The 24,470-nt window shown below is 41.4% G+C and overlaps 1 protein-coding gene across 1 annotated transcript; it reads right to left on the bottom strand.

The window, feature by feature from the left end:
- Positions 1–14,164: 14,164 nt before the first annotated feature.
- On the bottom strand, positions 14,165–24,463 carry LOC125483316 (GRB2-associated-binding protein 2-like). Its single transcript, XM_048598017.1, has 2 exons — positions 24,362–24,463; positions 14,165–14,556 (listed from the first exon to the last, which is right to left on the bottom strand). Exons 1-2 carry the CDS (start codon positions 24,419–24,421, stop codon positions 14,224–14,226), a joined length of 393 nt encoding a protein of 130 aa, XP_048453974.1. The 5' UTR covers positions 24,422–24,463; the 3' UTR covers positions 14,165–14,223.
- Between the last annotated feature and the right edge of the window lie 7 nt (positions 24,464–24,470).

Consider the following 24,470-nt stretch of genomic DNA (forward strand, 5'->3'; position numbering starts at 1 on the left):
AAAATTAAAGCAATAAACTCTACCATTATCTCTTTCTAAAATTTTGTTGGACGCGACTTTCTAAAATCACTAGTTCCTTTGTAAACAACCAACGAATCACTGTTTTCTTTACTCTTTTGACTTTGCAGTTCTAAGCAAAGAATATGCTAAAGCCTTTGGAACTCAGTAATGCCCAAATGTCCATTTTTCCATTCTCATAGTTCATAAAATTGTGCATTCCCAACAGCAGTAGCTTTATGTGATATTTTTCGAATGTCTTTCTCTTTCAAATCCCTTTATGTTTCTGCAAGCTGAAATGTGATTACAGGTGTAGCATGTTACCTGTATACAGCCTGACAGAGATTTTGCTCTTTCAAACTTTGCTAACAATGCTTTTAAGAACAACAGCAATGTAATTTCACATCAGAGGCAATCAAAATAGTGCCAGTAAATTTCACACTTTGTAATGAAATACACAAAACTGTGCTCCCTCAAGTGCACCACTGAAATAATATTCAGCGATTAATAGAACATTAACACTTTCCACAGTCATTGCTTTTGGAATGCCAAATGAATGATACATATTTGGGAGTTGGTCCTGCCACTCCCTGTGGTATAATTTAATATATATTCCTACTGATTCCTACTAATTTATATATTCCTACTGTTTATATCTTTTTAATGCCTAATATCTCTACTCCCTAATGGGATAATTGGCTTCCCTAGATACTTCTTATGCTTGCTCACATAGTAGTCAAAAATGCTCTTTCCTTTTTTTAAGCTATTGTGTTCAAAGTAAGGGATGTTACTGCTGAGAAGTGGGACATATTCCCATATTAGCCATGCAGTATGTGCTACTGAGTGCTCTATTGGTTGGTTAGGGCAGCTCCATCTGCTTCCTGGGCCATTTTCCGAATGGTGGGATAGGACAGAGGCAACCTGATCAGCGAGTTGCATGTAGCTAATTGCCCTTGTTAAAGGCCAATGTTAAATTTTTTTGTTGGTCTACAGGTGTGCGGAGGTGACAAGGAAAAGCATTTCTGGAGAAAACCTTTTGGTGTTACGCCAGAGCCAGTGGTACAGGCAGCCTTAGGGACATTCCCTGCCAGCCTTATTTCAGCTGCGCTCTGCCCTGTGGAAGGGGCTTAGCTGTTGTGGCCATTTCCAAAGTTAAAAAGAAGTTGGACAGGCAGTACCTCTATCAAGGGGCATCTCCTTCATTCACCTGAAAGTGCAACATTCTGCTTCTTCAGTGCTGGAGGGCCTAGTATTGGTCAACCAGTTGCAAAAGACTGCCTCTTATCCTTAACTAGATGACCAACTTGCCTTCTGGCCAGTAAGCAGCCAATTTTGGCAAGTGGCTGTTCCTGAAGCAGCCTGAGTTTATGAACCCATTTGAGATTCTTGTCTAGGTACAGGGGAAAGTCCTGCTCAGGATATCTGAGTGCAATGCACACTGTTCATGATTTGTAATGAACTTGTACACAAAGTCTTCGTACACGTGCTTATAGTGTATTTATCATCTTGTGACACCCTCGATAACTGATTTACTATTACTTGCACCCTTTTTGATTCCCTCATGACAGAACAATCGCCATAAAATAGCTGACTTCAGCACAAATGACTCTAGTTCAAAGTCAAATTTAGGTAACTGCTATCACAAAAGGAAATCAGCAATGAAACGTACGAATATATTAATGATAGCAATGGTCATAGAACCATACTAGGATGGATCACAGTTAACATTGCAGTGTACAGTAGTTTTACACAGAACTATGAAGGTACAAACTTTTTAACACTATAAATTAGATGATGGATTTAGGGTCACAATAAGGAGTGCAGCAATCCAAAGTCATAATTGTTACTTTCATTAATTAACTGATGATGAGGGCTATACAGAGACATGACAATCCTTTGGGAGAAAATTCAGGCAATGTAATTCCTGTTATTTATCATATAGACAAGAAATTGAGGATTTAAGAGGTAGTCTCTTTACTGAACAGCCTTTATTCCCCACACTTACCATTTGTTCTGGAACACAGTTATATCATTTTATGTTGTGGTGGAATGGGTTTAATGATAAGGAATAAATTGGAACGAATTAAGAAACAGAAAGTGGAGCACCCAGGATAATTAGCAGCAAAACTAAACAGCAGACTTCAGCATCAGTACTACAATGCTCTCTGCAACATGATTTCTGCAAGTTCCTAATGTAGAGTGAGGTATATTTAGTAGATTTCTAACTCTGCGTGATTGCTCACATTTCTAAACAAATATTGTTAAGTGTTTTCTTTCTGTGAGCATGTCTTGTTGCAGTTATGTAATGTGCCTCTGATTGCTTAAATTGCAGAATCAGAGAACATTGATCTCATCAGCAATGTGATTCCTGATTGGAAGTGACTAAATCATAGTAAAGCCACACTCATCTCGGAATAAAAACCACACAGATTCAAGCTCCAGTACAGAGATGTGGACAATTGAGCCTACATCGCAATGCAGCAGTTGCAATTCACCCAGAAAACGTAAGCCTGACCTGATCAAAAGGACAATGCGGAGGGTGGGCCCCAGCCAATGGCAAAACCTCTTCTGCCACCTATTTTTCAGATGATTCACTAAAGGTCCTGCTGGAGATGGTGTGAACATTTTCCATGCCTTCTAGTCAGAATACAACATCGAAACACAGTTCCTGTTTTCTCCCCATACCCTTTGATTCCTCTAGCCCTAAGAACTACAACTAACTCCTTCTTGGAAGCATTCAATACTTAACAGACCAAAGATGACCAGGCTAGATGGATTGGCCATGCTAAATTGCCCATAGTGTCCATGTAGGTTAAGTGGATTAGCCATGTGATATGCAGGGTTACAGGGAGAGGGTAGGGGTGAGTGAATCCAGGTGGGGTGCTCTTCAGAGGATCGGTGGGACTTGATTGGCCGAATGGCCTGCTTCCACACTGTAATGATTCTTCAATTGTGGCCTCAACCGCTTTCTGTGGCAGAGAATTCCACAGGCTGTCCACTGAGAGAGATGGGCATCCTCAGGGTGCATAGGATTTTGTTAATCACGGGGGAGGGTATGCTCAGGAGTTCCTGCGGATAGGTCAGATCCTTGGAGCTGCTGGTCAGGACATTGGAGTGCAGACTGCAATGTCGTGGGGTGAATGAGAAGCTGCAGCTAGAGAGTTATGAAACTGTTCTTCACCTTCCAGGTCAAACAGTCTTGAATATTCAGGAGAAACAGAGTGAAAAGAGAGGAGAAACACTGCCATGTTTTGAGGAGCAAGTTTTGTTGTGCCCAGAATGATCAGCCTCAGTGTCACCGGAACAAATAAGGAGGGCACATGTAGACAGGGTGATAACACCTCCACATCTCCAGGTTTAGAAGTACATGATAGCGATCCTTGTGCAATGATTCTAGGAGCTGTTAGCTCAGTCATTTAAGCAGCAGAAACACTTGTAGCTCATCCAAGTGGATGTCAAGTGGGGAGATATACCTGTGGATGGCCTGCCTGACCTGCTCCCAGTTAAAGTGGGGGAGGCAGTGGTGCAGTGGTAATGTCGCTGGACTTGGAATTCAGAGCCCCAAGCTAATGTTCTGGTGACATAGGTTCAAATCCCACCATTGCAAATGATGAAATTTGAATTCAAAGAAAATTTGGAAATAAAAGCTGGACTAATGGTGACCAGGTAACCACTGTCAGTTGCTGTAAAAACCCATCTAGTTGTCGAATATCCTTTAAGGAGGGAAATCTGCCATCCTTACCTGGTCTGGCATGATTCCAGATCCACAGTAATATGGTTTCCCAGTAAGTCAATTCAGTTGAAGGGGCAAATGCCAGCCTTGCCAGCAATGCCCAATCTGTGAAAGAATAAAAAGAGGTCCTTGTTTTAGGGCTCCTATAGTCAGGTATCTTTGCCCTCAGTACCTGACTAAGGGACTGGCCTCTGGAACGTTGTGGGGGTGAGGGGGTGGGGCATGCTGAAAAGCACCCTCCTATCCTTGTCAGCTGCCTTCCTTACCAGTACCCTGGTCCTTCCTCGATCAGAGGCACTGGGTAGGTGCAGTACCAGAGGTGGCCACCACAGCCCTGGTGGTGCTAAGCACAACATAACTGCCAACTTCTTGTTGGCTGTCATCCTTAGCAAGAGGCATCCCAGTTGAGGTAATTCATTTAGAAACAGGGATGTATCCTCCTGTGTTTATGTAATGAAGGAAATTTGGGACCTTGCTATCATGGTTTATACATTAAGAATGGTCAAGCGGAAGACTGGACTACCAACATGTGTGGGTCTCTACCCTAACAAGACACACTGTTTTCCAACGGAAATTAAACCGAATGTGGAACAATTGCTGAATGTATAAACAAAAATCCAGCAAAATCATCCTCACTTTATGATGTTACATAATGAACATAATCATTAGAACATTGTCACAAAAACATTAGCTCATGCCTGGGAGACTGTTAAATTATTTCATAGTTAGCACATCAGATGAAAAATAATTTCCTCTGCAGTTTTGTTATAAACTTTGAAACCATGATTGTTTATTTAAGAAAATTCTGAAAACCAAATGCTCACTTGATTTAAATAAATCTGCTTCATAGCGATGATTAAAATTACAATAATATTGTAAAAAGCTTAGGGATCAGATAACTATACACATGAACAAAAATAAACATAAGTCTCACTGATTCTCACTCTCTCAGACCTGTGCATGCTTTCCATTATCATAATATTTGGTATTGTTTTAATTTATGTTGCCTAGGTAAATATTTCTGATAGGAATTTCCCATGTAAAAGCTCACAGTTGAAAACTACATTCCGTTGATGGATTCCCCATTTCGACCTGGTAACTCTCTGCTTTTACTTTCTTAATTTCAGCCCTCTTACTTGGCCAGCTGCCTGATTTCTGGGCTGCTGCTTAGATCTTAACTCCTTTAGGCAATCCTCCAGATCCCCCACTGCTCTGCTCTTAAATTTAAAAAGGACTTACACATGTTCCCAATACAGCAGAAAATCTAGCCTGCTCTTTTGACTCAACACTGCCTCGCCCTAGTCTCCAGCTGTGCTGTCCGTCCTCCTTTCCCAGTCTGATTATTTCAGCTCTTGGACAGCAGAGAGTAACATCCTATAAGATTCATTAAGAAAATAGCATAATCCAATAATGATTAAAATATAGCAATTTCATTGAAGGGTTCAGAAAATGCTGGAAACTGAGGAAAAACGTTAGCGCAGCTTCTAAACATCATACGACAGCTTCCTCCATTTCCCACAAACCAAAGGCGTGGCCGTGGGCATCCGCATGGGCCCGAGCTATGTCTGCCTCTTAGTAGGATTCGTGGAACAGTCCCTCTTCAACAACTACACCGATACCATCCCTTACCTCTTCCTCCGCTACATTGATGATTATATCAGTGCTGTCTCGTGCTCCCACAAGGAGTTTGAACAGTTCACCAACTTCGCCAACACCTTCCACTGTGCTCTCAAATGCACCTGGGCCATTTTTGACACCTTCCTCCCCCTCCTGGACCTCTCCGTTTCCACCTCTGGTAACCGACTCACCACTGACATCCATTTCAAATCCACCAACTCCCACAGTTACCTCGACTACACCTCCTCTCACCCACCCTCCTGCAAAAATTCTATCCCATACTCACAATTCCTCCGCCTCCGCCACATCTGCGCCCAGGATGAGGCGTCCTAGTCTAGGACTTCCCAGATATCCTCCTACTTTAGGGACCTTGGTTGCCCCTCCTATGTTTTTAAGGATGCCCTCAACCGCATCTCCCCGTTTCCCACGCTTCTGCCCTCAAACCCTCTCCCTCCAACAACAATAAGGATAGGGTCCCCCTCGGTCCTCACATACCACCCCACCAACCTCCAAATACAACACATCATCCTCTGACATTTCTGCCACCTACAATCAGACCCCACCACCAAAAGGATATTTCCCTCCGCACCCCTGATGCTCTCCGCAGGGACCGTTCACTCCACGACTCCCTCATTAGCTGCACACTCCCCACCAACCCCTCCACCACACCGGGTACCTCTCCCTGCAACTGCAGGTGGTGCTAAACCTGCTCCTACGCCTCCCCTCTCACCTATGTCCAAGGCCCAAACAATCTTTCCAAACCTGGCAGAAATTCACCTGTATTTCATCTAACCTCATTTACTATATCCGTTGTTCCCGATGTGGTCTCCTCTATATCGGGGAGAACAAACGCAGACTTGGGGACTGATTTGCACAGCACCTGCACACTACATGCACCAAGCAACCCATTGCCATCCATTTTAACTCGCCCTTCCACTCCCCTGGTGACATGTCCATCCTTTGGCCTCCTCCACTCTCAGAGTGAGGCCAATGTAAACTGGAGGAACAACATCTCATATTTCGCCTTGGGAGCTTACAGCCCAACGGCCTGAATATTGACTTCACTAGCTGCAAAATCTCTCCTATCTATCAAAATCTATCCATCTTCCTACTCACCTTCCCGCTCCACCCTTCCACTGGCCAACCACAATAACCCCTTACCTGCATCCACCCACCTCCATCTCATCTACCCTCCCCATCCCCCTCCCTCTATTTATTTCTGGGCTCCCCACCCCAGCCCCAACAAAGAGTTTTCATTCAAAACATTGATTTTTCTGCTCCTCGGATGCTGTCTGATCTCCTGTGCTTTTCCAGCCCCACATTTATTGACTCCAGCTTCCAGAATCTGCAGGACTTACTGTCTCCATCTGACACATACTAATTGATTACAGCTTTAAAGTCACTTGTGTGTCTATTATTTTTATGAGGCACAATGTAGAGATTGAGAAAATAATTCTAATGTGTCTTGAGGACTTCAGTGGTGACAACAGCCATCATGCGAGTCAAGAATGGCTTATAGATTTTAATGCTACTATCTTGAATCTCCCAGAGAAATGATCTATGTTTAATTAACCTTAAATAATAGGGGGAAAATTGGATAAGGCCCAAAATGGTAGAGCAATGGATGGTTGACCAGTGCACATTTGTTATGCTGTGTACTTTGTATTGCCTCCTAAATTAAATGATACTCATGTGCTACCCAAAACTAAATGTGCCATTTAGTGGCTACAGATCTCAACAGGGGTCCCACAATTTTGCAACACTGGGGTCAAGTAAAGCCAGACTCAATCACTTAAAGGGTTGGAGGTTGGAAGTGATGTTTTCAGACAGCAGTAGGTGCTGGAAGAGCCTAGGGAGGACTGCCTGATCTTTAAGTAGAGTAAATAAGGTGCAGTAAAACAGACAGTGTGCTTCATGGTTCTCTGATGCAGAAGGCATGGCAAAGAAAGGTCCGCTATCCATGGTGACCAAGAAACCCTTGATATGACATCGAGAAGGCAGTGGGAGCAGATAATTTTGGTCGATGCCAGTTGTGTAGCTCCTAAACTCACGCTCAGAGAATTCTAGGGTTGAGCAGTGGTTAGCACTATTGCCTCACAGCGCCAGACACCTGGGTTCGATTCAGCCTTGGGCCACTGTCCATGCACACTCCCCTCTTGGTTGTGTGGGCTTCCTCGAGGTGCTCTGGTTTTCTCTCATAGTCCAAAGATGCGCAGGTTAGGTGAATTGGCCTTGCTAAATTTCCCATAGCGTCCAGGACTGTGCAGGCTTGGCAGGGTGGGGGTTAGCCATGGATAATGCAGGGTTATAGAGACAGGGTGGGGGAGTCTGTCTAGGTGGGATGCTCTTCAGAGGTTCAGTGTAGATTTGATGGGCTGAATGGCCTCTATCTGCGCTGTAGGGATTCTACACTCATGGGGGAGTAAACATAAATGAACATTCTTGTTTTAATTATCAATTGTGGTGTTGGTCAGCATTGTGAATGAATAGGACTGAGGTTATGACCATTGGCAGAGTTGAACCTATTGAAGAAGGTGACAGTACATTCAGATCATCAATAAATGATAGTTCAAAATGAAATTTAGAAGAAGGTTCAAAAGAGTGATGAGAATGTGGACCTCGCTATCTCAGGCACGGTGAATTGAATGGTAGAGATACATTAAACAGAAACCTAGACATCCTATTGAGGAAGAAGGGACTTGAGGTTCATGGTGATTGATATAGAGAAAAGGAAAATGGGATAAGGTTTAATTGGAGCATTAAAATCAGATGGACTGGTGTGGCTGAATGGTCTGCTCCTGTGCTGCATATCCTAAGTAATCCTCTGATCTAATCTATACTTTCACATCTCTCTTCTCCCTCATCCCACAATCTCTTCCCACCCTCATGCTGCAAACTATATTAGCATGCATTTTGCTTTCCATTACCAATGTACATCTTCATTCCTTTCTCTATCCAGGCCCCTGGCCAAACACTGGAATACAAACCAGAAGTGGGAATGGAAGAAGAAAGTGTCGATGAACACATGTCATTGACACTATCTCATCCTCACAGATACTGGCGCTGCGTGTTGAGCTGTGTATATTTAGCTGGAATGGATAAGGTTGAAAGTTGCAGCAGTGGCATCAAACCAGCATTACACATGTCTGAGATCAAGACCTTCCTCCACTAAGTAATTCTGGTGAATGCTCTTAACATCCTCCTCAAGATGGTGTCCAATTTGAGCTGTGTCAAAAGTATGTGTAGCAGTGCAGCCACCAGCTTGGCAGCAAAACAGCCCTGTAACATACAGGTGTTAAATAGCCAAATTTTGGATCTCAAACGTTTTGGATGTTACTAACAAAACCCACTAACTTCCTGGCATTTGTGGGAATTTAATATTTGAAATTACAATTAACCATCTGCTTTGTCTGTGACATTATTTCCTGGCAAATCCCTTCATTCTTTCACTGCTGTCAGTTCTGTAGCTTGTCACTAAATATCTTGCGCCTAGAATTAAAGTTTACTGTGTGTCTTAGACTAATTCTTTTTCTATAGTAGGGAATGGCATTTGTCCCTTGGTTTATGTCTGAGTTGTTTCTGCGATTCTTTTATTGGACGCTACAATAAGTGAAAAAGCCCAAAACAAAAGACAATTGAAACATGTGACATTGAATAATGTAAAATGGCATTTATACAAGAATATCTAATGGTTAAAGTGTTAAATAATCAGCTGTGCAGGCTATTTTCCCAGGGAAACTGAGGCATTGCTCAGTGAACAGAGGATAGCTACTGCCAGGACTGACATCCCAGCAAGTGGAGCTCGTGATGCACTGGTAGTCTCCCTATCTCTCATCCAGGGCACCCAGGTTCAACTCCCACCTGCTTCAGAGATGTATAACAACATGTCTGAACAAGTTGATTAGAAAATATCTACCCTAGCAAGTGGAAGGCAATCAATGGAAACAGCATGCACATTTTTACAGGTTATTCCAACAAATGGTGACAAATACATGTAAAGGCAAAATGGAAATAAATAAATTAAACTCAAATATTAACATTTTAGGAACAGAAAGAGACAAAGCCACCAAAATCTCAATCCTTACCCCTCCTTGCACCACCCCACTTGCTTCACAAATGTCATGTCTTCAAAGCTCCCAATCCTTCCTCTCCCTAACATCACATTTTGTTGTTTCGTTCACTGCCATGGTTTTGCCTGGAGATATATTCTTTAAAGTTATCACTAGTTGTTGAAGTTCCATCTGACTTACCCTTGTCAAACAATTATCCTAAATTTTAGCATGAACAGAATATTCTGTAAACATATTTATTTGGATATCATGGGGGTCACCTTGAGCTCCAAAGGGGGAAAAAATGATTTTAAGAACAAAAGGAAGTTGCATGGACTAACTTTCAATCCTCACCTCTGGATCTTACAATGATACAGAATTGTCATTTGCATTTCTGGTTTCACTATATTCATTCAGTAGGCCACTAATAGCTTGAATTCAAAACAAAAATGTGGAATTTTCCCAATTACAGTTATAAATTTGCTGAATGAAATTCATGATACACTAATAACAACATTCTGACAATAATGACTTGTACTGCTTAATATAATCCCAAGTCATATGAGTATAGTCAATCATTTCCTCAGGAATGCACAACACTTCACACATCATGCAATCACATTTTTATATGTAAATAGATAAAGTTAACTCAAAGCTTTTTATTCATTATGGAAATCTTTAAATCACAGGAACCAATGAGATTTATTCATATGATGTGGGTTTTGCTGGCAAGGACACCACTTAGTTTCCATCCTTAATTGTCCTTGAACTGAGTGTCTTCTTAGGCCATTTCAGAGGACAGTTAAGAGTCAACCACCTTCTTTTGGATCTGGAATCACATGTAGGCAAGACCAGGTAAAGACAGCCCATTTTCTTACCTAAAAGACTTCAGTGAACAACATGGGATTCACGACAATCACTGATAGCTTCATAGTCACCATTACTGACATCAGCTCTGTATCCCAGATTTTAAAACTCTATTTTAATTCTACCAGGGTAGGGTTTGAACACAGCTCCCACAGCATTTCACTGACCCACTGGATTACAGTCTAGTCACATCACCACCATCGCCCCATTTACTACAGCAGGATATTTTTCACATGTTACATTACAACAATGTAACCAACAGCAAAGTGGAACAATCACAACTGCTGATCTTACTGCTCATGTCTAATGATTTTAAGTCCAAAATGCAATCAGTTATTACATTTGTAGAAATCCTATCATGCACTGCATTGCATTTATCCCACAAATAGGTCCATGGTTGATACGTCATTTTGTCCATAGAATGAAAGTGATACATAGAGTAGTTTTCATGTACCTGAGGAAGATCAATAATGGGGTAACTATTACATCATTCATTATTTTTCCACTCAGTCTTGTGGAATGCTCCACTTGCTGGAAAGTGGGCTGCTTTCAGGTAGGTAAAGCTAAGTAAACAGGGATATACCAAATAATAATGAATGATTTTGAACCAAACTTGGACTTTCAGTATTTCACTCTTGTAAAGATATCATCAATGTTTGTTAGAGACATTTAATACACATTTTTTTTTTAACTTACTTAAATGTAATTCACTTTTAACAGGTTGTTCCTAAAAAATTAAGGAAATGATTATGGAAACTCAAAATATAAATGCCCAATTTGCCTCACCAAATTTGAATACAACATTGTAAGTTGGAGCTGGAGTAGCTCATTTGACCCTTTGAGTTTGTTCTGCCATTTAACAAGTTCGTGGTTGATCTTCTACCTCAACTCCATTTTCCTGGCCTACGCCTGTAACCCCTTAATGGTTTTAATACTCAGTGTTCTATCCAGCTTGAATATACTTAAGACCTAAGTATAGAGAGTTCTAAAGATCCACAACACATTTGATGAAAATATTTCTCTTCACCTTAGTCTTACCCTTTATTTAACAACTGAGTCTGTCTTCTAGATTGTTTTGCCAGGAAAACATTTTCTCAACCTCCAGTTTGTAAAGCACCTTCGTATGTTTATATTTGGTCACCTCTCAATCTCTCCTCATACATTCTGTAGAGTTCAGACAAATAAGCAGATGGACCCAAAGACAATCCTCTCATCCCAGGAATGTGTCAACTGAATGCTCATTACGATTGCCCTAAGAAGAATGCATTCTTCCTTAAGAGAGGAGACCAAAGCAGCACTTCAAGTGTGATCTCACAATTGTAACAAGAGTTGTTTACTCTTATAGTACAATCCCTTTGTCACAAGAACCAACATATCATTGCCCTCCTAATTGCTTGTTGTGTCTCCACATTCTCTTTCTATGATTCAAGTACAAGGACACCCTAAGGTGACTGATTCAAGTCCTGCCATTAAATATGTATATTTTATCGAATGCAATGGCTATTCTGAAGTTCTGCTGGACGTTCTCCTACCTTCCTTCCTCCATGAACCTTAAGCTCATCCAAATCATTATGATCCATCCTCTAATTCGCACCAAGTCACATTCACATTTCACTGTTGCGCTCGCTGGTCTACATTGCTACACTGGGAACAAATGCTTTGAATTTTAATTTTCATTTCTGTATTCCAAAGTCTACCTTCTTCCTCTTATCTCTGTAATCTCCTCCCAATCCGCAAGCATCTGAATGAACCATCTTCCTCCAATTCGGCCTTTTGTGCATCCCTAATTGTTTTCACTGCATTATGGGCAGGAGCCACATTTTTCAGCTTTCTAGGCCCGAAGCTAGGAAATTCCTTCCATGAACCTCTCCAACTGTCTATGTCTCTTTTCTCCTTTAAGAAACTCCCTAAAACCAACTCTTTGATCAAGTTTAAGTCATATCTTTCCTCATATCTGCCAAAGTGAATTGGTGTCAAATTTCCTTAGAAACACTCCTGCTCCCTGGGAGAATTTATGACATTAAACAATACATAAATGCAAGTTGACACAAAATGTTTACTCAATTTCTTTCTCCACAGACACTGCCACACCCCTGCTGTGTAACTCTGGCACTTTTATTTTTATTTTGATCTTTTAGCATCTGCAGAACTTTGCTTTTACATAAATTGAAGGTGTTGATGTTATTTATAATAATGGAAAAACATGAAAATAACAGTATTTGTGATGTTTCACAGCAAATTTGGTGACTGGCAGTACTTTTGCCAATCACTAAGCATAGTTCTTTATGCCATTGATTGAAAATATACTTTACTGGCATCGTGGACACAAAGATTTCTGCTATCAAGTCAGCTGATTATTGGTTTGAATACAATACCACTCATGATACTGTTGCATCTAGTGACAGAATTGCATGTAGGCAACCAGGAAAAAAAAATTGCATTAGTATCGACTGCCAATTCCATTGCATAAAGCCATCAACACAAATATATGGCAATTTTTCTTTTATTAATCGTACCTAAAGCATCTAGCCAGTCACTGACAAAGATCGAAAATGACCGATTGAGTGAATTCTTTGTTTACCGATATGAAGGAGGTCAATGCTTAGAATTAGAATTCCATCCAATTGCTTCATGCCATATCATTTCAGGGTCAGGTAAAGTACAACTGGCAGCAAAATATAACTCCTGCTGCTCTACATGAGTAGTGTGTCTGAGCTTTAAGCTCAGAAGATCATTGAGAACTTTTTTCAACTCCGTCGTAAGCCTTCTGCATGTCAGTGCTAGTTTGAAATTATTCAGGCATGTTCAGAGATAGTAGGCATGTTCAATTCATATTGGGTCGAGTTGCTGGGTTTCTACCCACAATGCAGAGGTGAACTATATGCGTGAGAACCAATGTGTTACTCAGATTCCTACCAATGAACAGAAAACTAAAAATCTTGCCCCCTCTGGCATTTGAAAAGACAAAATACAGTATATGATTTTAGTAAAGTATAGTATAGGAGTTCAAATGTCATGCTGCGGCTGTACAGGACATTGGTTAGACCACTTTTGGAACACTGCATTCCATTCTGGTCTTCCTGCTACAGGAAAGATGTTGTTAAACTTGAAAGGGTTCAGAAACAATTTACAAGAATATTACCAGGGTTGGAGTGTTTCACCTATAGGGAGAGGCTGAATAGGCTGGAGCTATTTTCCCTGGAACCTTGGAGGCTGAGGGGTGGCCTTATAGAGGCTTATAAAATCATGAGAAGCATGAATAGGGTGAACAGCCAAGGTCTTCTTCCAAGGGTGGGGGAGTCCAAAACTGGAGGGCATAGGTTTATGGTGAGAGGGGAAAGATTTAAACGTGACCTAACGGGCAATTCTTTAATGCAGAGAGTGGTACATGTATGGAATGAGCTGCCAGAGGAAGTCATGGAGGCTGGTACAATTGCAATAATTAAAAAGGTATCTGGATGGGTACTCCATTAGGAAGGATTTAGAGGGATATGGGTCAAATGCTGGCAAATGGGACTAGATTAATTTAGGATATCTGGTTACATTGGCTAGTTGGACTGAAAGGTCTGTTTCCATGCTGTACAACTCTATGCCTCTATGACATTCTTTAAAATTTTAACTCGAATCACTATCTTCTTCTCAAGTCTGCAATATGTTTCTACCATGTTCCAGTTTAGAGATTTGTAGCAGACATAGTTATTTTCATATCAGTTGATAAATCCTTTCAGTGCATTTTAAGTAGAACAGAAGCCCTTTCAAAATTAAAATTACTTTGCAATTAACTATTACAATAATTGACCATCAAAACTATTGGAAAAATAATTGCACTCTTTAATAAAAGTAAATATTTTCACTGTTCTGGTGCATTTGTTGCTACCCGATATGTTAAAACCAAGCAAACAAACATGTATTTGCCAAGTGGGAAACAGAGATCATGCAGAATAACTAGCAAGTGTTGCATTAAAAGATTTCAGTGTTGTGTATTTTGTTACCTGCATTCTCATCAGATTGATTGAATCCACAGATCTGGCAAATGGATCGGACCCACTTGTTCATTTCTTCCTCAGTTTCTGCCACCAGATAAAAGGTACGGTCAATTGTCTTGATGTCAAATACAAAGCTGTCTTGAAACTCTTTCTTTTTGAATGTTAGTCCTGCATCGACCTGCTCACAGAAATGAAGATCTATCACACGGATTGGTTTTTTAGAATGATCATTTTTGTAGTACTCCAAGACATCAGGGTCTCCACTCATCCGTCCACTACGTAGAATGAACCAACGCTTCTTCCAGGTCTAAGAAATGAATTAGATACAGGAACCATTAAGGAAGTGTACATTACAATATGGTTTCTATTCCCTCTATCATCAGCTTTTTTAATTCAGTTAGTTTATCATTTTCAAAACATTGAGTTGTTTCCAGCTGTTCTTTTTAAAATCATCATAGCCTATATTACAAATTAAATTACAATTGCTTAACTATTGTGCAAATTATAATAGGGAATTCTGATCTATAATGCCACTTTATTTGAAATCAATGGGTTGATTTTCCATTCTACCTACGTGAAGAAGGGCTACAATCTGTAAATAAGGTGCCAAGCAAAGAGGTGACATCTTTCTAGATGAGAACCAAAAATTGAAAGATATAATCTTGTCAGGGTATGGTCTTGTAGCTCAATGACCAGCGAGAAAGTAAGACAAGTGCTGATTTAAAAACTAGACCATGACAACCATGATAAATCACAACGTTTACTCCACAATGGATATAAACTTAAAAATGGACAAAGGCTGGTGGAATTGGCAGACAAATAGCAGATTCAACACAATTTAATGCAGTGAAGTGTGAAGTGATACTTTTTGGTTGGAGGAATGAACAGAAAGATGTGATGGCATGAGACAGGGTACAGTAATATTTATAAGAATAATGAAGAATTTCAGTTTTAAAGATAGATTGAAAAACTGGGAGTGTTTTCCTGAGGGAAAGTTTAAGGATATTTGATAGATACAAGAGGTTTAAATCAAGTGGAGAAAGTAAAACTGTTTCCATTGGAAATGTTCAAAGTTGGAGGATACTGATGATGATGAATGGCAAGTGAACCGAACGTAACAAAAGAAAACCTTAGGTAGAGAATATTTAGGATCTGGGATGCATTGTTGAGAGTGCCACAGAGGTAGAAAGTTCATGGCTTCCACCAGGAAATGGAAAATTAACAAAATAGAAGGGGTTACTGTATGGAAAATAGGACTATCTTTTTGTTCTTGTTGACAGCCAATACTGAAATAGCAGGCTGGATGTCTCCTTTGTGCTGTAAACATTCTGTGATTCTATGAGCATATAAAGAAACTGGATGGACATCATATATGAATAATCTGAGCCTTTAGATTCCATAGGGATTTGACACAATGGGCAAGGGAGTGTGTGTTTTTTTTTAAAGTTACAAAGAACAGATACATAGTACAATAACAAAGTTGAGTAGCCAAAGAACATTTGTGATGATTTTCACTCAATTTTATTTTGGTTTGCTTGTATAAGAGAGAAAAGTAAAGGTAAGAAATGTCTCATTTTGCTGACTAATGTTGTCCAAGTACGAAAACATTCACAAAGTCTTAAAAGCACCTATTATTACTTAAATTTGGTTTAGAGGCATGTAATAATATTAACAAGATTAGAAGCAGTATATCCATTTTTAATTAATCTATTTTAGCACTGTAGAAGTTACAGAACCAAAAGTGGTTTTTCATTCCATCGTAACCTTGCTAGCTTTGTTTTCCTTCAGCAAGTCAAAACAAATATTATTCCTTGTTTTTCGCTGTAGTTCTGTATCTTCTTCAACTTTAAATATTTATCTCCTTTTCCCTTAAAAAACACTGGTTTGTCTCTCAGCCAATTCCTTGTGTCCAGACGTTCCATATATTAATACTTTTCTCTAATCCTTTGCATCAAGAATTTCTGCCAACATCTATCTGCCCTGCCTTGGTGTCAAATTCTTTATTGATGAACATGCACTATTCACTCCCAGTTGTTCAAAGTACACTGGCAAATTTAGCAAGATGATATTATGTGTAACTTTCCATGCATAGCCATCAATATAAAAACTCAATTGTAAAATTTCCTAGATAACAAGGTATAGAGCTGGATTAACACAGCAGGCCAAGCAGCATCTGGCCTGCTGTGTTCATCCAGCTCTACACCCTGTTATCGCAGATTTTCCAGCATCTGCAGTTCCTACAATCTCTGTAAAATTTCCTATTGGCCAAGCAGTGTAATTGTTTAGTAACTGGAATAGGGCTTCTCTAGCATCTCAGATTAAGTGAGATTATCTGAAAATTAGCAGCTCCTTAATTGACTGATCAATGTTCATAGGTCTTAGTTATTTATTGGTTCCATTCAGTTGCTTTGATCATCTTTGTTACACTAGACCTGGGATCAGAATCAATTGAAGGTGCACAGATTTGTTGCGCGCTGCTGTAATTGACTACATTCAGCTAGAATGAATCTAAACTCAAAATAACTGCAGCGACAGCAGCAGAAACCAATCTGAGCCAGCCTTCATTTCACTTAAGGCTATGGCATGTATGAGTGATCAGTGAAGAATTTAAGTGATAATTGTTGTCTGTGCACCAGGTTCCAGGCGCACAATGATGAACGTTCCCTAATGGGTATAATCGGTGGAAATTAAGAGACTACTTTGGACTAATGGACTTTGGGGCACAAGTTTGCAGATACTCGGGTGTAAAGTAGTGATAGGTGCAACTCAAGTCATGTTTTAAATTCCACAACCTTGGACATTATTTCAATCGATGGTATACTCTGTTTTGTAGCTTACTTGTTATGGGAGATACTGTAACATGAGGGAGGAAAGGAAATGGAGATTTTAAAAACCCCATGTTTACTCTGCTTTAATTATACTTCTGTAAATTAGACTGATTAAAATCTCAGGTTCTCATTTGTAGCCTACCTTCACTACCACTACTTCAGAGCAGATTGAGATAGAAATGAACCATCTGCTGCACAGTAATCTATAGACATTATCTAGATCAGAGATAGTATGTTCTTGTAGAAGAGGCTCACTACAGCATGAGGTTTGTCGGATGTTTCAATCCCAGGAGATAAAGTACATCAAAAAGTCGGTCTTTATCAGCTACATGACACAAAGTTATGCTTGCAACAGGCAACACCTTCATGCTTTGAGTTGTGGAAATACCACTTTTTACAGGGTGCCCTCCTAAGCTGCATGGCTGTCCAAAGATTCCTGCATAGGCTGGACAAAAGTCATCCCCTTTATGTATCTGTGCAAAAAGTATTAAAGGAGCTCCTCACTTAAAGTGCCCATGCAATCCAAAGAGAATTTAAGTAAAGAGATAACAAAGTGCAGAGCTGGATGAACACAGCGGACCAAGCAGCATCAGAGGAGCAGGAAAGCTGACGTTTCGGGTCTACACCTTGTTATCTCAGATTCTCCAGCATCGGCAGTTCCTACTATCTCTGAGAATTTAAGTAAGTTGGCTACTCAATTCAACCAGTTAAACACAGCCCTGCTGTGGACTTTTCTGAAGAACTCCTGGTAGCCATCAGGAACAGAAAAGGTATACATTGAATTATTATTCAAGTGGTATCTAACAACAAACATAGCTTAATAACCACCATGTATTTTCTGAGTGACACTCCATATTTAGGTCACATTATTTGAAGGTGAAGGAACATTCCGTGGATGTATTTTAGTAGAACATTGCTAACTTCTTTATTCATGGCTGCTGACCTAACTGTAAAGTCCCCTACATTGGAAGAGTAGTAGGCCTTAGACATTACCACATCCATCTTCTAGAAAGGTATGTCAGGCGAGGGGACAGTTGACAGTTAATACACTTTTAGTTGTGAAGCGCTTTGGGATGTTCTGAGCTTGTGAATATGAAGCCAAATCTTTTTAAAGGGATAATGACTGTGTACAATACTTCGAATAGTACCATCACAGACTGCAGCAGCTCTCAGTTTAGTTTCATTCTAATGTTAATGAGCTGGACAAGAAACATGTGTAAAAGTTACAAAATAACTCCACAGAGGCCGGTATCCCATTACCAAATCACCCTTTATTTACATGCACACAGTACATGGACTCTGACCAACTAGCTCAGAGCCAGACCATAAAGTAAGGAGAATCCTCGTGACTTCTGTTTATATCTGTCAGCCATGACTCCCTGATTGGGGCTGTTAAACTGGGCCAATCAGGGAACATGTACTCAATGAGATCCACCTGGCCAACCTCATTCCAATTAATACATCCCTCTCCCCCTGCCCAAGTCCAGGGATGAAGGCCTGACCTCTTTCTTGTAGCTTCTCCTGGGATGTTTTTGCCCCAGGTCTGGTTCCTCTGACTCTGACACTGACATGGGCAGTGTGTAGTGGACCATAGCCCGTCTCTTGCTCCCCGACCGTCTCAGGAGAAATTTCTCCTGTTCTTTGGGTGGTAATGGTATTGAGGCTGCAACATCGGCTGCATCCATCTTGGACTCTGAGGTTTCTTTGACACTGACAGAGGGAGGACCCATGGTTTCTGACAGCTTTTCTGGCTGTTCCAAGGGACAAGGTATGTCTTGCTCCTGCCCTGTTTGCAAGGTAGCAGATTTCACAATATGCACGTTAGTTCAGGACTGCATCACCTATCTGAGCTTTGTATGTCACGGGACTTAACCTCGTGTCAACCTCCCCTCGTACCCAGGCAGGGCCATTTCTGTGGTTTCGACACTAAACTTCATCCCCTGAAGTAAATGGTCTCTCTCGCTTAGAGGGGACACGTGGCTGGCACTGGCGTTCCTGAAGCCATTTCACCCTTCCCCCACAAGTCCGTGAATATCAGGTTTAAGCTGGTGTGGAGTCTTCTCCCCATCAGCAACTCTGCTGGAGCTATCCCACTCTCGTCACCACTGAAATAACTCCACTGAGGCTGGATATCCTATCACCAAGTCACCCTTTAATTACACACACACGGTACATGGACTCTGACCAGCTAGCTCAGAGCCCGTCCCTAGAGTGAGGAGAATCCCTGTGTTTCCTGTTTCTGACAGTCAGGGCTCCCTGATTGGCCCAGGTTAACAACCCCAATCAAGGATCTCATAATCAGTGAGATCCACCTGTCTAACCTCATTACAATCATTACAAGTTATAAGTACATTTACCAACACCTTATTCTGATAGTGGGAAACTTTCCCCTCATTTGTATTGTGTTATGAGGGACCTGAGTGACTGCATTGACTTAAATCAGCAATCTCCCTCCAAAATAGCTGACACCAATGCTTTTCTTGAAGAGTGACCTTCAGCTCTAAAAGTAACATCCTTGTTTGGTGCACTTCTTACAGCAATACTCCAATCCATCAGCATTAAAAAGCACATGTGGTGTAATGGTAGTGTCACTGCACTAATAATACTGAGGCCGAGGTTACTGTTCTGGGGACATGCATTCAAATCCCACTGTAGCAGCTGCTAATATTCAGTCAATAAGTCTAGATATAAATCAACTTTTAGCAATGACAGTTATCATCATATTTTTGTGACATGAAATTGAAAGTATTTAATTAATCAAACATGATGTATTTGAGTCTGTAGCTTCTCTATTAGTTTTCTCTTATGCTTTGGAAAAATCCCCATTGCCCACATATAAATTTCATGGGATTTCAAGAGTTCTAAATTCAAATGTAAATCTTTAAAAGCTAAGGGATTTCACACGGCTCGTGAACAGTTGGGAAGATTACTTCCCCCTGTTAATGTCATTTACTTGTGAAAGTGTGAAATATTTGTGAAAAGATGTGCACACACAAAATAACAAAACAGGTGACAGTACAAATATAGTTCCATAAAAGCATTTTTGTTCAGAACTGCCCACTGTATGTAACAAGTCTGTTCAAAAGTACTTTATCATGACAGGCATAAAGAATACTAAGATTTTTCCACTTTATAGATGGATACATTCCTGAAATTAATACATTCCTACATTAAATACTATATAACTAGATGCAATTATTATAAATGGTCCCTTTCAATTATGCCAGCAAATTATTTCAGTTCCAATACATCTTATGTGGTTGCTCATGTGAAGGGGCAATGCTGACATCGACTGGTTGAGCCACATAGTCTGTTGCATTGTAACTTCTGCATATTTCATTCACTACTATGGTATTATTATGACAGATTAGAGATAAGTTACAAAACAACTCTGAGTCTTGTTCCAACATTGGTGGGAGTTAGGGAACAATGATAATGACTTGGTGGTGGCACTTTTGCCTGAGTCAGTAACTTGTGGGTTCAAATCCCACCCCAGACATGAACATAAAGTCACAGCTGACATACTGAGGGAACGTCAGAGGTATTGTCTCTTGCTTGAGATGTTAACTCGAGTTCCTATTTGCCTAATTGGGTTATTATAAAGTATCTCATGACACGATATTGAAGATGACCAGGGGGATTCTTCTTTGTTCCTGACCAAAGTTTATTTCTCAATCAACATCACAGAATATTTTAATATAAATAAAAGAAAGAACTGAGGATAGTGGAGATCTGGAGCAAACAAAAACAGAAATTGCTGGAGCAATTCAGAAGGTCTCGCAGAATCTGTGGGGAGAACACAGAGTTAATATCGAGTCCTTTGACCCTTCTTCAGAACTAGAAGCAACTAGGAAAAGGTGGTATTTAAACTGATGACAGGGGTGGGGTGGGGGAAAGGACTGAGCAGATAGCTGGAGAGGGAGCTACATAAAGAGACAGAAAAAATGATAGGCAGACAAAGGAAATGGGCCAGGGAAGAAGAAAAACTAGATAGGTGATAGTGGTGACTATGAGTAATTGAAAATGGGTTGGTTATACCGAAAGCAACCCATTTCATGACAGGAACTGGGATTGTGGGTATAGGTAAATCGACAAGGAAAGCGGTGTCCACATTCTGAAGTTGTTAAACTTGATATTGGGTCCTGAAGGCTGTGAGGTGCCAAAGCAGAAGATAAGGTGTGGTTCCTCCAGCTTGCACCGAGTCCAAAATGTTGGTATGCAGACCACACACAAGTTGCATTGAGACTGCCATATAGAAACACAGAACCATAGAAATGATATAGCACAAAAGGGCGCCATTTGGCCCAACTTGCCCTTGGTGACCCAAAGATGCCTTCTCTAATCTCATCTTCCTGCACATGGCCCATAGCCCTGCACCTTACAGCACCTAAGGTGCAGAAGCAGGTACTTTTTAAAAATGAGTTCAGAGTCTTTGCCTCCACCACCAATTCACCCAGCAAATTCCAGGCTCCCACCACCCTGTGTAAAAATGTTTTTTCTCACTCCCCTTCTAATGGTTCTGCCACTTGGCTTGAATCTACGACCCCTGGTTTTTGAACTCGCTGCCAAGGGAAACAGGTTCCTCCTGTTTACGCTGTCTCTACCCCTCACAATTTTGTACACCTCAGTTATGTCACCCCTCAGCCTTCTCTGTTGCAAGGAAAACAATCCCAAACTCTCCAGTCTCTCCTTGTTGCAACAGTTCTCCTACCCTGGCAACTTTCTAGTAAATCTTCTCTGCATTCTCTCTGGAGCAATTATGTCCTTCCTGTAATGTGGTGACTAGAACTGCACACAGTACTCCAGTTGCGGCCTCACTAGTGTCTTGCTAGTTTCATCATTATATCCCTGCTTTTGTATTTTATACTCTGCCACTGAAGGAGAGCATACCATAACATAGTGACGTCATGACTAGAAAAAGATTTCATTCAGTTAATGCTCAAGTCATCGATGATCATCATTACCACGTCTTCGAAGTCTGCATCCAATATCCCATGATGCCTATGTCCTTGAGAATTTTCAGGCTCCTGCTGCATTCCTTACAAGGATGACTGCTGGGATACCAGGGCAACCCCCTCAACCTTGGCTGGTGACTCCATTAGGCAAACTCCCTGTATGAAACCAAGTATATATATAATACAGCCTCATCTTAAATCAGGGCTATCATGGAGCAATCGACAGGCCTCCTGAAGGTCAGGTTTATGCTTGGATTTTTGTGGCAAAGACTGGATGAGACAGATGCTGAAGAACTGGAATAGCAACAGCAGTCTTCCAAACAGAATAATGAGGACATGGAGCAGGACACATATTAACTTCTGCGTGGGAAAATATTGCAGCAACAGGCACAACAAGTTAATCTGGACTTAATGGACATGCACTTCCAATAGATGCGAGTTTGGGTGAAGACACCATTCATTGGCTGTACACTTGTTGTTGCTCGAAAGGCACGCAATCCTTCTTTAGTCCCAGCACGAAATGCAGCTTATTTGTTTGCTGTTCTCCACTGTTGTTTAATATAAGTTGACTTTGACAACTATTTGAAGGCTTCACAACGTCTGATACTTCCACATTTAACAATGACATGTTTTGATATGTTTGTACTTAGGGAAAATGTAACACTTCTGACAGGATTTTAACATTGTATGGCACCAAGAAACAGTAGTTTCTGTACTTTTGTTCTTGTAGCTGTAATGATGCCAGTTGATCAGACAGACACTGGTTTAAAGTGCTAATATATTTAAAAATGTGATCGCCTTTGTTAACAAAGTGTCACCCATGTCACCTATATGCCCTCATCTTTCCTTGCCTCCCACTACATCGAGGTGTGTCCTGACCTCTGTAGCTGGGGTAGGGGGTGTTGCCCTATGGTGGAGCCTGTTGGAAATTTGGCGATCACCTGAGGGACGTTTGTGGCTAGAGGGTCAAACGTGCTCAGCGTGCCGTGTCCAAATGCAGGCTCACATTCCTCAGCATAAACTTAAAAACAGAGTTGGAGGTCTTAGAATGAAGGTGGAAGGTCCAGGTACCGCTGAGAGGAGACTTTTGGGGGGGGGTGGGGGGAGGGGGAGGGGTGCGGTGGGAGGATGTGGTTTCTCCTCAGTCAGGATGCTTGCTGCTATTGCCCTGTCTCCTTGCGAAGAAGGGAACTTGGTGTGAGGTTGTAAATCTTGTCCCCCTGCTACCTTGCTGCTGATGCTGAGCACCAATAGCTAAAACGATGGGGCGCAGATCTGTGTGGGCCTCCAGCACCCACCGAAACATTCTGTTGGACCTGCTCTCCAAGGGAGCAGCCAAGCTTCCCAAATGGATACACACATGCCAGAACCAGCTCATTTCTATTAACATTGATGGACTTTGCCATCCTATGAAACGGTTTCCCAAATGTCTCCAACAAACCTGCCTGCTGCTTCTGTGTCTGTTTGCGTATTTTCACAGAGTTATTAATGGCTAACCACATGGGGTGCTCTCCTTCCTGGGGCCGATCAACAGCAGCCTTTTGAGTTCCAGTGATTGGGGGGGATCTCTTCCTCAGCTAGTTGCTGAGTTGTGCCACTGATGTGCTCACCAGATTGTGCTCCTGGCTCTTGCTAAAATCTCCATTGAGGTATCAGGATCTGAGCTTGTGCAGGGTGCAGATGAAGGTCTTGCTGGTGCTTCCCCTGAGTGATCTGTGCCTTCATCCTCTTGAGGTTGAGGAAGGGCTGGCCTCCTGTGTGTGTGGAGGGTGTTTGGACGCCACTGGTGTGAGCGCAAGACAAGAGAGAGATCATTGAACATTAGGGGCTGAAGGTTGAGTAGTTTAAGAAAGTTAAGTATGTTCAGCAGCACAGCACTTGACAATGAGTTTTATTTTGTTGTTAGGACACGGAGATCTCAACATTCTTATGAGTGGTCAGGGTCCTTTCCTGCAAGTTTGAGGAGCTTTTCTTTGTAGGAGAGGAGGATAAAAACATTGGTTTGGCCCTGACTGCTCTATTGCGGCCTGCTTTCTCCCTGCAGTGAGATAAGGGAGGGATTGAGTGAAATGAAAGTGGCTGTAAGCACTGTTATTGTTGGTGGAGGTGCAGGACAAGTGGGAGGTCTCCTGAGCAAGTGAGTAGGCAGTACAGAGGACAGCAAGGTTTCATAATCTGGGGAGATGGGGTATATTAGGACCATTGAGGGGAGATGTTATATGCAATGGTGCAAGTGGTAGACCATAAGCCTTGGTGGGAGATGGGTGCAGTAGTGGGGGACGAGAGAGAGTGTGCGAGCTAGAGAGTGAGAGGCAATGATGCTACTTACCCTTTTGGAACACACAGGGTTAATAACCTTCCTGTGGCATGGCTGGGTGTCCCTTTGCATTGTGGATTCTGCACTGAACCAGCTCGCTACTTTGGACCAAGCTGCGGTT

Source organism: Rhincodon typus, chromosome 6 (genome assembly GCF_021869965.1).
Source record: "Rhincodon typus isolate 14 chromosome 6, sRhiTyp1.1, whole genome shotgun sequence".
Taxonomy (NCBI): Eukaryota; Metazoa; Chordata; class Chondrichthyes; order Orectolobiformes; family Rhincodontidae; genus Rhincodon; species Rhincodon typus.